The following is a 15,645-nucleotide window of genomic DNA, read 5'->3' as shown; positions in this document are numbered from 1 at the left end:
GTATCACTGAAGCGGCTAGTCCATGCCATTGTTAGGATGATTATCAATAAGGGGGCTACGTTGACCGTCATGTCTAGAAATTGAGAGGAATGTGAATATGCGCCATGTTCATGAGACATTGTAAAGTACTTCCATTAATCCCAATCAGGGCTTTTTTTTGGCTCCCTTCAGTCCACCGCTGGTCGTTACGGTCTTCGCTTAATCACCAGCCCAAAGTCCCGTGACTCTTCAAACCGACATGCCCTTTCCATTTCAGGTCGCTTGATCAGATTCCTCGCCCTTGTTCTTGTCACGGCTTGCCCCGCCACCAGCTCCGGATTCCGGTTTGGCGTCGGTGATATCGCGCAACTTCACACTCTGCCGCAATAGCACATCAGCAAGCAAGCAAGCAAGCACCGCTGATAAGAAAGGATATACACACATCGGAAACGGTACTAATGAACGAGCTATCGCCAAATTTCAAACTGCGCCACCGCGTGTCCACGTACTCGACCGTCCAATCGTGCCCGAACACCGGCTTGTCCCGGAAGAACTGCAAGTCGGTAATGCCGAGATGGTCCTCCACCATGCTGATGCCGGCCGCGGGCTCGCTGGCCACGTGCAACTTCGCCTCCGCGACGTGACCCTGTTGTTGTTGTGCCGCCGAGGAGCTGTCGTCCTTGTCGTTGCCATTCCTTTCATTGGAGAGGCTGGCGACGTAGCGGACGCCGTCGATGTGCACGTACCGAGCCCAGACGTCGGCCGTCCGGTCCACCCGCGTCCGCCCCCGGTTGTCGTCCAAAGCAGCACGTTCCATGCGGGGACCTCCCAGATACCACTGGCGCTGCCGCTCGGCCTCCTGGGCATCGACGTGCGGCCACTGGCTCACGAGCCCAGCAACAGCGTATTCCGGCACGAGATTGTCCGAGATCATGAGGCAGAGCTCCAGGGGCAGGACCGGATGCCGTCGCTGGAGGCACGACGCCAGCTGCTCCCGCATCCAGGCGAAGCGCCGCTCGTTGCACTTGCGCGACATCGCGAGGCCGCGCTCCGTCACGCGGAAGTACAGCAGGGACTGGGCGACGTCCAGGAACTTGGGCACGGCGAACTCGAAGCACGCGACGTGGCAGCCGTAGGGTCGCCCGTCCAGCCAGTCGACGAAGAAGCGGACGGGGACCATCAAATCGGACAGTTCCCCCGACCACCCCGGAAACACGTGTTTGGGCAGCGGCGTCTTCAATTGGTGCGTGTATGGCTTAGACACCAAGCCGCCTCTGGTCACTGTGGGTTTCTCGTCAGGCCTGCGTGTTCATGCACACGTGCGTTAGTCTTGGGTTTTGGGGGGGGTTCAACGTGCCGGCCAGGACCGATTGGTCAATCTCGAAGTCAAACCCACAGTATCGGCAGTAGGGAGCACTCCATGTCTCTGGAAGTGGGCGTAAGTACTCATCGTACTCTGCTTCGTAGTCGAACTCGTAGTACCAGTCGGAATCGTCGTCGTCGGCCATCATGCAGATCCCAATCTTGCCCCATTGACCACGGATCTATAGGCTGGTGTTGCGACAAAGAGCGTTCGTTTCCATAACAGTTGGAGCGCGCGGGGCAGTTTTAGCGTTGGATGCCTGAAGCAAACACGTGGGTGGCTTGGTTCTCATTCGCGTCTCCAACAGGCTGCCAAGACTCGGAGGGTGGGAGGGACAGCTACTTTACAATCAGAGCTCTCTGCTCCTTTGCTGGCTACCATCATCAGGTTCCTCGGCGAGATACTGTAATCAAAGATTGGCACGATGTCGACATGCTGAGTCCCCTGCTCGACCAGGTAACAGTAGCGATCCAGAGCGATGACGCTCTCCACCAGCTTGCAGCACAGCACGCTGAGGGTCCAGAGGATCGCAATCTGTCCCTTGCAGTGATGGTACTTGTCAATGTACTCGGCAAGCTCTGTGTCGGAAACGGCGTCCTCGGCAAGTTCGAGGCTGTGCATGGCGCGCCGCGCAAACTTGATAAAGCTCACGGTGTCGCCCTTCCTGATGCCCCAGGGTATGCGGCTCTTGCCCGAGATGTCAATCTTTTTATCGTGGAGGAGCTTCTCGAAAATCGCACGGTAGAGGCGCCGGTTCGAGAACGTCGAGTCCGGGCGGCTCAAGTCTGTCCTCTCCCAATTGTTGGGCGCCTGGCAGCCCGTCATCAGGGCGGTCGCACTTAAAGTGACATTTCTGTCTCGCAATCTCGCACTGACGGGGAAGCCATCTGGGCATTCGGCGGAGCGCGGGACGATGTGGTTGTAGCAGCACCCCACAGCCGCGAGGGAGTCGATGAACGGAAGCTGGGTGAAATAGCGTAACATGTGCTCGGAAAGCTGACCGCAAGCGTGTAGTCCGACCAGAACGCATTTCTGCCCGCCCGCCCATGCCGCCATCTCCTCGGCCAAGACGGACGTCTTCCTATCCACATAGCGAACCAGGTGAGTGAGCTTTTCCTCAGGGACGCCCAATGCCGCAGCGGACGACTTCGAGGCCGCGATCTGCGACTCGCTGCCATCGATTGCCAACACCCGGAATTCTGGGTACAGATGGGCAAGCGTAACCGACAGGTAGCCTTGACCTGAACCGATATCAATGACACGGGTGATGTTTCTCTCGGCGCATGCATCTCGTATGAAAGCCGCAGCTACCGATACCTCAGCTGTCTTCTTGGTGTTCATCGGAGCAGCTAGTTCAGGCGGCAAGTCAATGCAGGGCCCTGCACGCTGCGCACGGGGCAAAGACGCCGAACGAAGCTTCTCCAGCCATTCTGTGAGTGATTCGGGCGGGCTTTCGATACCTGGCACAGCGGCGGCCGATGTGTGGGTATCACCGCCAATGCTGTCAATCAAGTGGTGCTGTGCAAGGCGGTGGTCAGGTAGCGATGACCACCAGGCAGTCCACTCTTGCGGCAGTGCACCCCACGCATTGTAAATCAGGGCATCGTTGACGTGAATGCCGCCCGTGATCTGACGCACCAGGGGGAGACTCGAGTAGGTTGCATAGACTTTCAGTGTAGCCGTCCAGACCTTGTGCTGAGCCTGGAAGCGTAGGCATCGGATTTGTAGGGAATGTGGGCTTTTGTGGGAGGAAGAATCATTACCCCTCTAAAAGGGATGATAAGCAACAAAAGAGGGTTTGCTTACTACTTACCTCTTTAGCTCGGTATCACGAGTCAAGATACTTCACCAGCAAATCACCGACTGACACCAAGACATTGGCTGATGGCTGGAGCGGAGACTAAAAATCTTAAATAGACGTCAATCGTTGCAAGTGGGATTTGACCCGCCGGCGTCTCAGAACCTGGTCACTCGGAAGCACTGGGCTCACGGTCGGTGATAGAACTGGTGGTTTGAGTGCATTTATTACATAGATAGTAAGCAGAGGCGCTACTGATCCGATCCGCCCGTGGGCTGCCTATCTTGACAAGCTGCTGAGTATCACTGTCGCCTCTACTGGGAAAATGCTGCCACCCTAGATAGGTCTCGCGTGGACGCACCACTCAACAGGCTTCTCTCAGCACTGTCACCGCCCGCTTCGTAAAAGTCTCCTCCCCACCATACGGCAACAAACATCCCCTCCGCCATCTCCAGCGGCGTCTTCCCCGCCTCGTTCCCTTGCGACGGATCCGCCCCCGCCGCCAACAAGTAGGGCAGGCCTTGCACCACGTGCCACCAACAACGTCCCTTGGCGAGCTCGTGGAGCGCCGTGTTCTTCCCGGGCTCCACCTCGTGGTCGCTGCCCCAGAATAAGCCGGGTCGGTCAATCTCACCATCGAAGAACGCCTGGCCGATCAGGCCCTTGGCGTCGAGGTTCAAGCTCCTCTTGCCCTCGGCATCTTTCTTCTCCACGAGCAGGCGCAGAAGGTGCATGTTGGGCAGCTCTCGCCGCGCCGCCACCAGCAGGATCGGGTCCGCGGTGTTCCCGTACCGGCCGTACTGGGGTTCATGATGGGCCTGGGAGCAGGAAGCCAGGATCGCGGGACCGTAGTACTCGGAGTCGAGCAGCGTCGCGAGGAGCTGCGCGTACCCGTGCTGCGCCAGGAACCGCGCCATCTTGGGGATGCCCTCCTTTTCTTCCGCGAGGGGTGGGAACGAGGGTGGGCCGTCTCGGCGAAATAGGCGCTCAAGCATGGCGTACTCTCTCTGCCGCAGTAGATGCTCGACTACTCCGAATCCGATGCGCCGTCCCGGTAGATACGCGGAGCACACTTCCACGAATTTGTCCACGTGGAGATTCAGACGATCGATTACTTCATCGTTCGAAGGCGTCGGTATGGATATCTGTCTGTCGCCTGGACCCAGAAGTAGTTGTGTCTGTTTTTGGAAAAGGGTTCCTCTGGTGTAGGCGAGTCTCTTGGACTCGCAACGCTCAATGCAATTTCTTAATTGCGCCGCGACAAACTGGGGCTTCTTCTCCCCGCCTCGCGTGAGTAAGGCATCGACAAGTAGACCAATGGTCTCATCGAGGCGCGCGGTATGCTGGGGCGAGCATATCCGCAGGTCGTCAGGCGTAAATCGGCCAAATGCCTTATCCCAGTGCTTGGTGAGAATCCTTCCCGGTGCAACCCACGGCCGTAGCGAATCCCCAGTCAGGAGGCCACCCGCAGCATATTCGTCCCAGCGTTCAGGTATCACGGTCATCCAGAGCACTTCGGACTCAACCTGGTCGGGCTTATGCCAATCTGCCCAGAGCGCCTGCTCCTCCTCGAACTCGATACATGCGTCCAATGGCGTCAGCCCTTCCTTGTCTCGCAGCGTCGGGTCCGCGCCGGCGGTCAGGAGTAGCGACACCGTCTCGTAGCGGCCAGAGCGGCACGCATGATGTAGTGGCGCCCGTCCAAGTTGGTCCTTGGCATCGATGTGCCGTTGTCTATGAGTAGTGGTACTCTTGTCGGGATCGCCGAGTGCTTCTAGGATCATGCCGACAATGTTGCTTTCTCGCGCGCGAGCGGCCAGATGCAGCGGCGTCAAGCCCTCGAACGTCGCGCCCGACGGGTCAGCACCAGCCTCCAGGAGCTCCTTCACCAAATACTCAGATAGCATGGACGCGATGTGTAGCGGCCTGATGCCCTCTTCATCGCACTCGTCGACATTTTTAGTATGCCGAATAATCCACTTGCCCGACTTAGTCTCCCTATGAGTGGTTTCCGGATCCCAATATCCGACACCGCAAACAGCATGCAGAGGTAGTCGGCCAGCCGAGCTGGGTTGATTCACGTCTATACCGGCCCGCAACAGTTCTTCTAGGTCTTCGACTGTGCACCCTGCCATGGCCGCCTCGTGGAATGCCGTGTTCCCGCTTTGGCCTGTATTTATTTACATTCTATACGAAGCTAGCCTCGTCTGGGAATCAATGTGTGGTAGGTCACCCTGTGTCTCGAAGAAAAGGGCTGCTTCATACTCATAATGCAATTTGGAGATCCTATGCAAAGACGATGTGTTCATCGACACCAGTTTAACCGTCTTGACCAAGGAGGGCATATATGGTGTCGGCTTTGACTGGGAACACTCAGACGTGAGTTACCCCAGCTCCTGCCAGTATTGCAATTTTTCTCGCATTGACCTTATGTCAGGGATCTGACCTCCGGGTATTCCTCCTGCACTCCCCCAACAAATTCGAGGAACATGAGTGCAATGCAATTATGGCGGTCATTGTCAGCGCGATTCTATCTTTCGTTCCCATCGCTGGAGAGGGCCTGGGTGCCGTGACCGAGCTAGGCGATGTTGCCGCCATCATTTCCATCAAGGGTGCCGCGGGCAATAACGTCTTCGATGTGTACACCATGGTCGACGATGGGTCAAATGCACCCCTGGCCATTGTAGACCTGAGCATGGCGCCCCTGGCCTTAGCAGCTGTTACTCCCATAGATAAAGCGGCGCAGATTCGACGCGAGATGAAGACTGGATGATGGGGCGGTGCGGCGGACTAATAAGCTAAAGGTCGTCACTAATACATGTAGTTTATGCCTGCAATCATCAGTGATTACCGTTCCCTCAGCTCAATCTCCATCATCTCCCCACTACCCATACCATTACCATGTATACGCCCATCTTCAAACCCATCCGCAAGCTGTCCTTCCCAATGCCCATCGTCCCGCACACTGACACGTCGACTCCCAGTGCCGCTCCCCCGTCCCCTCCCCCTCCGAAACAGCCGCGCCAGATTCTTCCGCGCCCCCAAGATCTGCCCCTCGCCGGGGCACTTCTGGATATGCTCCAGCGGCCGGTTGGGCAGCTTCAGCAACTAGCGAAATGTCGCCCGGCCGCCGCCGCCACTGCGTCGGCTGCCTCGGCTCTCCCTCCCCTCCAACCGCACCACCACTACTACCGTCATCGGACCCATCGTCCTCATCATCCCCACTCTCGTCGGTACCGCTTTCCACTCCCCTACCATCGCGCACGTGCGAGGTCGACGGGACTAGACGGCGGTGGTGGTGGCGGCGATACCCACCAGACCCATGCCCGTGTCCCCGCGGGAACTGGACTTCGGGAATCCAGACCCAAGTCACGAAGGCCCCCAACAACATGGCCGGGCAAAGCCCCAGCAGCAGCCCCGCGAACTTGGCCCTGTTCCAACCCGGATTCCAAACCGCGTCCTCGCCAGCGCCACCAGCGCCGTTGCCACCGCTATTGCTATCGCCCCCCGCCCGGGTGCTCCTTAAAGACGACGAGCCGCAGCAGGAGCTGCGCCAAAATAGCCCCCAGCTTGCCCGCCGCCGCCGCGAGGCCGTAGAAGGCGGCGCGGTACTCGGTGCCGAAGAGCTCGGCGGGCACGATGAAGGTCATGGTGTTGCGCCCCAGATTAAACAGGATCTGGGCCAGGACGTAGAGGGCGACGGTCAGGGCGTGCTTGTCCGTCTCGAACGTGACGAAGAAGGTGCCGCCGTTGACGGCGAAGAGGGCCGCGAGCGCGACGAACGTCCACGCCATCCACGTCACGCGCGGCAGGTAGTCGATGGCCAGCAGGACCACGACGCTGCCCAGGAGCGTGCCCGACGAGATGGTCGCGATGTTGCGGACGCTGTCCTGCTTGAGCATGCGGTAGATCGAGATGTCGGGCTGCGACGGGTCGGCCTTCCAGGTGGTCGTGTTGGAATTGGGACACGCGCCGGGCCGATACCGCGTCGGGTTGGTCAGATTCGAGCTCGGTGGAGTGCTGGACAGCCAGATGGTAGAGATCGTCTTGGGACTATCAAGCCCGAGACCGTGATAGGCTACATCGAGCAGGAACCATGCGATCATCACGCCGAGCAGTGCCCGCCAGCGATCCTTTTGCCGGAGGTAGTCCCTGGCGCAGCCAAGATATGCGGCGACCGAACCAAACCAGCCCTGGCGCACTTTTTTCACACCCCGTGTCGGCTTGGTCGAATGGCGCTCCGTGGCCATGAGCCCCTCCTGCTCGCTGAGTAGGATAGAGACATCAGGAGCGTAGATCTGCCCGGCCGCCTCGGTGGCCGCCGCAACCCTACCTGTCTTGGCCAGGTAAAGGGGCGTCTCGGGGATCAGGCGTCGGAGGAACAACAAAACCAAGGCGGGCAGGGCCGCGATGCCAATGATGATCCTCCAGGCAACGTCGATAATGCGTGCAGTTTCCACGTCGTTCCCGTCGGGCCATCTGCTTACTCAGGCCCACGAGGATCGCCAAGCCGAACCCGTTTGCAGCCACCTGGCCGACAGACTGCATCAAGAACACGGACGCTATCATCCTCGCTCGGGACTTGGTAGATGACCATTCTGCTGAGATCACCGCAGAAAGGGGATACTAGATCGTGGTTCAGTACGCCGCCCCAAAGGCACTTTGGCAGCCAACGGCAAAGCGGCAGGCTCACTCACCTCGGCCCCCGAACCAAACCCAAGCAGGCACCGCCAGAAGCCGATCCAGCCGTAAATGTTCATAGTGCCAGCATACCCAGTGGATGCAGTCGTCATGCCAATCGTCGCAATGACGACAATGCACAGCTCGATGCCGTACACGCTCTTGCGACCGTACGCGTCGGCCAGGAACCCGAACACGATCATGCCGACCGTGGTCCCGGCCAAGGTGGCCATGTTGATGACCAAGGACGTGTCCGAGCCATGCTGGCACTCCGGGTAGACGTAGCTGAGGGCCGGGTTGATCACGTTGGTGGCGAAGATGCTGTAGGACGTGGTGAAGAAGCCGGAGGCGGCGACCCACCAAACCTTCCACTTGAAGCCGTCCAGCCCCGGACGATCGATCACGGACCTCACGGCGGCTTCCGGGTCCAGTGGGTCCTGCCGATCTCTGTTAGCCCTCGTGACTGTGCCAGTTGCTGGGGCCAGCGATCGGAACACTCCCGAAGACTTAAGTGGATGATGACCAGGATGATACTTACATAAATGATCACTTCCTCGATATGACGTATATCATGATCGAGACTGGAAAAGTAGTTCCCCATCCCGGTCTTTGAGTGTGAAGCCCAAGTCAATGTGAGAAAGAGATTGGTCGCCGAAGGACGTTGTCAGCAGATAGACACATCAACGAAACGAAACGGCCGTACCACGCGTGGTGAACCGCACCATATAAGCCCGCGACCGTCGCCCCGTAGGCTTCCATCAATCTCTCGCCCATTGCGGCTGTGGCTGGATCTCTCCTCTTCACCGAGGCCCCTGCTTAGCGACAGTTGGAGTCAGTCTTCAGCTCTCGCTTGGCTTTGAGGCTGGGCTCTCTCACCGATCCAGATCAGGTGCCGACGACCTCGTTTGCGGCACCGAGTCTCTGGGCTGACACTCCTACCGCGCTCCTGGGACAGACATAAACGAGCTTGGCCGTCTGGACTATCGATTTTGGTCGACGAGGTGGTGCGCCGGAATGTCTGGGGCTTTCGACCGTTGATGCGAAAACGTGGCCGAGCCGGGCCCCGCCATTGGCCAGAACCCGCCATGCCGTGCAGCCGCCTTCACTTAAAAATAGCCCCGGCATCAGGATCAGGAGAGCCGCAGGCAGCACCCTCTGCACACATCACAAATGACCATCTATCTGATGATAGTGCGCCCGATTGTAAGACACGAGGGGGTGGAAAGGCTGAGAGGTTGCCCCGCCCCCTTGCCTGTTCCTTTTTATGGCAGGCAGGGTTGATGTCGCAATCGCGCGTGGGCTTGACCCAGCGTTCCTCCTCCACCCGAACCACTTGACTCCATACCTACATCCTAGTTCTAATTTATCGGAAATCGACATGGACCCAAGCAACATCGTGTCCATCATCGAGCTGTCAACGTCGGCGTTGAAACTAGGATCGAAAGTGTACGATGAATTCTCCGGGCACGATCCAAGCGTGAAGAAGCTCCAACGTCTCAACGTGCGACTGCAGGGCCTCCATGAGCTTCTGCAGAAGATCGCCAAGTCCGGAATCGCGCTTCTGAATGCGCAGTACCTGGGGACGGCCACGACCCTGAGAGAATGCAAGGCGTTCCTCAATGATTACGACGCGACTCTGTCCTCCAAATCGGGGATCCGGGTTGCCGTACAGCGCACCGGGTTCCTTTTCAGCGAGAGTCGGCTGGAAGGCTTCAACAAGCGGATAGACGACCACTTCCAGGAGCTCAGTACTTACATGAACGTCGAACTTATGTAAGTGGGCAGCTTTTCCATGAACCCAACATCGTATCTGCTTTGTGACTGATAGAAACCACAGCGACAGACTGGTTGATGAGGTAGCACTATCCCGGCCGAACCGACGTCGCATAAGCCATGGGGATCAACTCGTTGCATCTCCTGAGACAATATCTCAGAGACGATTGACGGGCGAGACTCTGACCGAAGGTGGGAGCACCAGCTTGCCCAATCCACGACCGCCGATCTTGGACGTTCCGTCGCGACCGTTTTCCGTCACCTCAAGTCTGGAACAGCTGGTAGTGCCACTTCTGGAGGACACCGGTCCAGCGAGTTCTCGATCATCCAGAGTGGAGTGCAACAGTACATCGTCGTTCTTGTCGCCGAAATTAGCCATGGGATAAATGGGTCAACCAGCTATCCAGCATCAATTGCGGAAGATGAAGAAGATGTCCCAGAAGACCCGGTTGTCCTTCCGGAAGGCCGACCGCGTCGCGACGATCAGCCGGTGGGTCACCACGGCTTCAATCCGCCCCTGAGGAGATCACAGTGGTTCAAAACGGGATCCAAGGCCGGCCGTTGAAATTGTAAATACCCCAAAGCCCCACCCCCCGACAATGAGAACGGTGTTAATGTCGAACAGCGTCCTTTTCTCAAGTGGCCAAATCGACCTAATGTCCGATCGTTACTCCGTCCAAGAAACCGGCGAATTCAGAATCGTCGAATGGACCATGGCGGGCATTCGGCTGCGACACTTTAGTGAGTAACCCCTCCCCGACAAGAAGATGCTGCATCTGCTGACTCCAAGCCCAAGTCCCGCGCAACGAGACGCGGATACCGTACCCGAAGCCCAACGACAAGACGCTGGAAGTGTCCTTCCTGCCCCGAAGCACGAAACACACCTTCGAGATCACCGACGGCCACGGCACCTGCACGACGCAAGAGATCCCGCGGTACTACTTCACCCACAAGCCGGACCGCGAGACGTTCCAGCGCCGGGTGCGGAACCGGCAGTTCCTCGAAATGGTGCAGGCGCTGGTGGTGCACTCGCGCGAGGAGAAGTACATCGCCAAGGACGTGCACCTCAAGATCTTGCGGACGGACGCGGCGGACGACTTGTCGATCCTCTCGTTTGCCCACCACGAAAAGGGCCACGGCAGCCACCACGTCGAGTACAAGATCCGCTGGTTCAAGCGGTCGCCCGAGCTCAAGGGGGAGACCCGGCTCCTCTTGCGGATGTATTCGCCAGAAAGCGATCTCGAATACGGGCCCGACGTGGATGAACAGCCGACGAGGAGACCGTCATTCGGCGAGAGAATCATGCGAAGAAACTCGAGCCGATCCCGATCGCCTTCGGCCAGCGGTCGGACGGCATCGGTGCTGTATGAACAGAAAGGGGAGGTACCTCCCACCAATGTCCGGCGCCTGGGATACCTGGAGATTGAATTCCAGACGTCCATGTGTAAGTAAACCATCCCGAGTTCCCATTCGTAATGACGATCATGGTTGGGCGACTGACTGACACGGCGATGCAGTGCGAGGCAAGTTCATCAAGGCATGCTACGACGTGCACCAGCCGGGGTCCATCTTGGCCCGAAGGAGCCCCGACGGGCAGGCCAGCCCGCAACCCCTGTCGCGGCCACCCAGTTGGACCTATCTACCCAGGACAAGGGGGCCAACGAGCCCGATAACGCGACGGGGGTCGCAAAGCGAGCAGTATCGTGCGCTGTCACGATATCAGTTACCTGGAACTCCCGCATTCCAGCACCAAGAGGGACCAGCATGGCCATGAAGGAGCAATGAACGGTTATTTGGCACCTGCCCGCCCCGCCCACGGATGCCCCGCGCTGCTGCCCCACCAAGCAAAGCTCCAGGAAAGCTCCCCTTTTTGACTCAATACTTTTTTACATTGGCATCATCAATTGAGCGATGCCCTGACTGTCACCATCATCTACAAGTCAGGTCAGCATATGTCAAGGTTAGCCTGGAACACGGAAAGCTGAAGGAGAACGTGACATATATTCAAGCCACTACATATTGCTCAGACGACCAGAGAGCCTACCAGAACTGCCAATTACATCCGTGTAGGGCGGATGCAATACCGTAGTTGACTGGTGCGAAAAAGCCCTCTCGCCGATCCAGCGTCTCCTCCAGAAAAAGGATTTTTTTCGTCGTTTTTCTCATTGATTGGGTAGACCATGCAAGGAGACACAGTCTGTCTGTCGAGCCATCAATCCGGAGATAGATGCGTCGACCGACAGTGGATGCCAACTTGAGTCCAGATTGCCAAGTCCGTCGCCGAAAGAGTGCGGACAATTGATTTCCACGCCAGCCAAGTCTCACCCCGTTGAGTTGAGATGGGACATTAGCTGGTGTCCAAGAATGAATGGCCGACATTCTATAAGAGTAGGGGAGCACACCAGGCGGCCAGCTGCAGCCCTCCCCTGCTTTTCCCGCTCCAAAAACCACGTATATACCGTATCACACGATATCGATCGAGGTATTCAATGCCATCCCCTCCTGTCCGTCGCATAATATGGATAGACAAGAACCGACCATGCCCCAAGCATGTGAATGAAAATGCAACGTTGAGTGCCAACCCGCGGGGTTGCGCAATCGCGTGTCATCCGAGTCGTCATTACCCTATTCGTATCAACCACTCTGCCTTGCCTTGCCAACCAAGAGCAAAGGCCAGCGGCATCCGTTGAAGGACCGACCCTGCCCAGGAGACCGAGTTCGCCTTGGTCGCCGTGCTTCCATGAAATTTGCCAAAAAAAAAAAAAAAAACGCCAGAACGCCACTTTTGATTAATCATTCCCGCCCTACCGTGCTTGGGCCTCCAGTCCTCAGATGCATCTCGAGAAATCTTCTTTATGATTAAAAAAACCCTTCCAAGGGACGTTTCTGGAGAAAAACAGAGAACCAATGCAGACGGCGCGATGGGTATGATACAGATCAACAAGCCAAATAAGAAGGGAATTATGTACAATGTAGATGAGGGAGGGGAAAAGAAAAATGTTGGCCACGCTGAATGAACTTGCGCAAAGTCGTCTTGGTGGATGTGGCCTGTCGAAGCATTGTGGTGGTGGGACAATTAGGCGGTTTGCTGGGGCTGCTGGCCCCTTCCTCTGCCGTAGTTGTTGTATCCACCACGACCCTGGTAGCCACCACGCCCGCGACCTCCGCCACGGTGGTTGTTGTTACCACGGTATTGACGGGGCTGACCATCGGGCTGCTGTTGCTGCTGTGGCTGGCCACGGAAATCAGACGGCCCTTGCTGCTGCTGGCCGCGACCCTGGGAAGCGCCAGGCACGGTGGGCTGACGCTGGGGTTGGTCCTGTGAATTCCTCTGGGCAGTACCAGAAGATGCTTGCTGCTGCTGCTGCCTCTGCGGCAGGGTGTTGGCCGGTCGAGGGATGTTCTCGGGGTTCTCGTAAACGTAGAGGGCCTTATCGATGGTGGCGGGGATGGGCTGGATCTCGGTGCCCAAATCGCGCTCGATGTTGTAGAGGTTGAAGCGGTCTTCCCAGTTGATCAGGTTGATAGCCAGACCAAGATGACCGTAGCGACCGGATCGACCGATTCGATGGAGGTAGGTCTCGGCGTTCTTGGGGAAATCAAAGTTGATGACCACGTTGACGGCTTGAATATCAATACCACGGGTCAGGAGATCGGAGCACACGAGGTTTCGGCAAACGCCGTTGCGGAAGTCGTGGAAGACTCGGTTTCGTGCATGCTGCGCCATCTTGGCATGACTGTAGAAACAGGAGTATCCGAGCTCGGTAATCTTCTTGGCCAGCAGCTCCACACGGTTGGTCGAGTTGCAGAAGATGATGGACTGGTTGATCTGCAGCTTGGAGAAGAGCGTGTTCAAGCAGTGAACCTTCTGCTTCTCTTCCACGAACGCATAGTATTGGGTGATCCCACGAAGGGTAAGTTCGTCCATGAGGTTGATTTCGTAGGGGTTGGACATGTTCTTGTCAGAGAAGTCCTTGACGGACAGAGGGAAGGTGGCGGAGAACAGCATGACCTGGCGGTCCTTGGGATGGAACTGCAGCAGCTGCTCGATGACGGGGGTGAATTCTTGGGACAGCAGCTTGTCAGCCTCGTCCATGATGAACATGGGGCATTCGCTCAGATCGGCCACGTTCTTTCCCGCCAAATCCAGAATACGTCCGGGAGTGCCCACCACTATGTGGACGGGATCCTGCAGACGGATAATATCATCTCGTAGGCCGGTTCCTCCAGTGGTGACCATAACGTTGATGCCCAAGTGTTTTCCGAGGGTTTTGCAGACCTGCGACGTTTGCATAGCAAGTTCGCGAGTCGGCACGAGGATGAGACATTGGATCTTGTTGACTTTGGGGTTGATGCGCTGCAGAGTCGGGACAACAAAAGCGGCGGTCTTGCCGGTACCGTTCTTTGCTCGGGCGAGGATGTCACGGCCGGTCAGGGCCACGGGTATCGATTCTTCTTGGATAGGGGAGGGTTTCTCGTAGCCGGCTTCGAAAATGCCCATCAATAGGTCGCGCTTCAAGGCAAAGTCTTCCCATTCGAGTCCTTTCGTGTTCGTCACATCCTAAGCAGAAGGGCAAGCAATTTGTTAGTTACGAAGCCTCCAGGTCTAGGGGCAAGAGGGACGGAGATGGGATCGCCGGAGCAGGCACGTACCTCTGTCTGCTGTCTGCCGTCCCTGGCGGGGAGGTTCAAAGTCTGCTTCCATTCTTCTGATGAGCCATTGTTGTCTGCCAGGGTTGAGGCCCGCATCTGGTCTGCTAATGCGTCCGTCATGGCGAATGTGGGTTGTGTGTAGAGAAAGTAGGGTAGGCTTGTTGGATTGAGCGGTCAAGGCTGGCCTTCCGTCCGGTGTGTGGATATGAACGGCCGTCGGGAGGGGTGAAGAGTGGTATGCCGGAACTGGTCGAGTTCAATGAACTCGCGGATCCCAGTCAGTGTAGAGAATCGAGTCGAGAGTCGGCCGGGGCAGGTCGACGTTGAAGAGGCGCCTTGGAGAAGACGGTGCAAGACCGAATTTGCTACTTGCAGGAGGTGGGACGTAAGATGGCGGGGTTTGTGGCCGGGGTTCGATGAGGCTCTCGTCCGGAGGACTACGCGAGTACGAAGAAACGTGACAAAGACAGGGCTTCGTGATGAGGAGTTTTGCAGCTGGTCAGCCTCAAGATGGTGAAGCTGAACGAGAGGTGGATGAGGAGTGGACGTTGGTGGAAATTGGAAAAAGCTGTCCGGCAGATGAACAAGCTTCCGTAAGATGGCGAGAGTCTCCGCAAAGCAAGGCGCAAGGGTGAGTAGGAAAGGTGGACGGGTGGGAGGTCGAGTGCTGCTCTCCGAGACCAAGACGGAAGTGGTAGATGTGGTTTGATTGCTGGTTGTTGATGGACCGTGGCGGTTGGAGGAATGAGGGTTAGTGTGTGGAGGGTGTTTTTGTGTGAGGGATGGGAAGTGTAGATAGTGTGCAGTGCGTAGTGCGTAGTGCGCAGTGCGCAGTGCATGTAGTCGTAGTTGGATTTTTAGCGGCCTTTGGTGGAGAGGAAACCTAAAGGCCCGGCACTGATTGGGTGCTCACCCGCTACCACACTCTCACCCACGACTCACCTTCGCTGCTTGCCTGGTTTTTGTCTAACAGCTGGAGCAAAAAAAAAAAAAAAAAAAAAAAAAAAAAAAAAAAAAAAAAAAACAAGGGCAGCGTTTTGGTCCTGCGTGAACCAGCCAATCAATCCGCCCGTCAGCTCAACTATCGAATCTGAGATCGGGACACCAGCAACCAGCAAGGGCCGGCCTGTCTCGTCGGTCTGTCACATAAACGTTGAACGGAATGCATGTCTTCCATTGTATTGGATGAACTGTGTACATAGACCAAATGTGCATATCACCAGCTTTCTTTTTACCTTTTCCACATACATATTGCCGTATCCAGCATCCATTGACGGCAAGGGAGTCGACCCGATTGAGTGGTTTGCTTTGAACTTTGGCCATTCAAAGCTTGGCCCATGTCCATGTGACTGTGACCACTGACGGCTGCAATTCCCCATCGTCAAGCACTTTGACACTT

The 15,645-nt window shown here is 57.0% G+C and overlaps 7 protein-coding genes across 7 annotated transcripts; 3 read left to right on the top strand and 4 right to left on the bottom strand.

Moving 5' to 3' along the window:
- Positions 1-252: 252 nt before the first annotated feature.
- PG986_013855 (uncharacterized protein) lies at positions 253-1,487 on the bottom strand (the record flags this gene model as incomplete). Its single annotated transcript, XM_066850077.1, has 3 exons — positions 253-355; positions 489-1,280; positions 1,435-1,487. 3 exons carry the CDS (start codon positions 1,485-1,487, stop codon positions 253-255), a joined length of 948 nt encoding a protein of 315 aa, XP_066694220.1.
- Positions 1,488-1,630: 143 nt separating this feature from the next.
- On the bottom strand, positions 1,631-5,047 carry PG986_013854 (uncharacterized protein; the record flags this gene model as incomplete). The annotated part of the gene is made up of 3 exons (XM_066850076.1): positions 1,631-3,043; positions 3,156-3,163; positions 3,502-5,047. 3 exons carry the CDS (start codon positions 5,045-5,047, stop codon positions 1,631-1,633), a joined length of 2,967 nt encoding a protein of 988 aa, XP_066694219.1.
- Positions 5,048-5,646: 599 nt separating this feature from the next.
- Positions 5,647-5,913, top strand: PG986_013853 (uncharacterized protein; the record flags this gene model as incomplete). The annotated part of the gene is made up of 1 exon (XM_066850075.1): positions 5,647-5,913. The coding sequence occupies one exon, from the start codon at positions 5,647-5,649 to the stop codon at positions 5,911-5,913; it is 267 nt and encodes an 88-aa protein (XP_066694218.1).
- A 724-nt stretch (positions 5,914-6,637) lies between these two features.
- On the bottom strand, positions 6,638-8,266 carry PG986_013852 (inorganic phosphate transporter; the record flags this gene model as incomplete). The annotated part of the gene is made up of 2 exons (XM_066850074.1): positions 6,638-7,619; positions 7,752-8,266. Coding segments are annotated over 2 exons (1,497 nt in total), but the record flags the coding sequence as incomplete, so codon positions are not given.
- A 932-nt stretch (positions 8,267-9,198) lies between these two features.
- On the top strand, positions 9,199-10,158 carry PG986_013851 (uncharacterized protein; the record flags this gene model as incomplete). Its single annotated transcript, XM_066850073.1, has 2 exons — positions 9,199-9,593; positions 9,786-10,158. 2 exons carry the CDS (start codon positions 9,199-9,201, stop codon positions 10,156-10,158), a joined length of 768 nt encoding a protein of 255 aa, XP_066694216.1.
- Positions 10,159-10,249: 91 nt separating this feature from the next.
- PG986_013850 (uncharacterized protein) lies at positions 10,250-11,378 on the top strand (the record flags this gene model as incomplete). The annotated part of the gene is made up of 3 exons (XM_066850072.1): positions 10,250-10,334; positions 10,390-11,041; positions 11,111-11,378. The coding sequence occupies 3 exons, from the start codon at positions 10,250-10,252 to the stop codon at positions 11,376-11,378; spliced, it is 1,005 nt and encodes a 334-aa protein (XP_066694215.1).
- A 1,291-nt stretch (positions 11,379-12,669) lies between these two features.
- On the bottom strand, positions 12,670-14,366 carry PG986_013849 (ATP-dependent RNA helicase DHH1; the record flags this gene model as incomplete). The annotated part of the gene is made up of 2 exons (XM_066850071.1): positions 12,670-14,154; positions 14,247-14,366. The coding sequence occupies 2 exons, from the start codon at positions 14,364-14,366 to the stop codon at positions 12,670-12,672; spliced, it is 1,605 nt and encodes a 534-aa protein (XP_066694214.1).
- Positions 14,367-15,645: the final 1,279 nt, after the last annotated feature.

This window comes from Apiospora aurea, assembly GCF_038362705.1.
Source record: "Apiospora aurea strain CBS 24483 chromosome Unknown utg000009l_segment0_segment0, whole genome shotgun sequence".
Taxonomy (NCBI): domain Eukaryota; kingdom Fungi; phylum Ascomycota; class Sordariomycetes; order Amphisphaeriales; family Apiosporaceae; genus Apiospora; species Apiospora aurea.
Note: the sequence above shows the minus strand (reverse complement) of the source record. Positions and strands in the feature narration are given on the sequence as shown.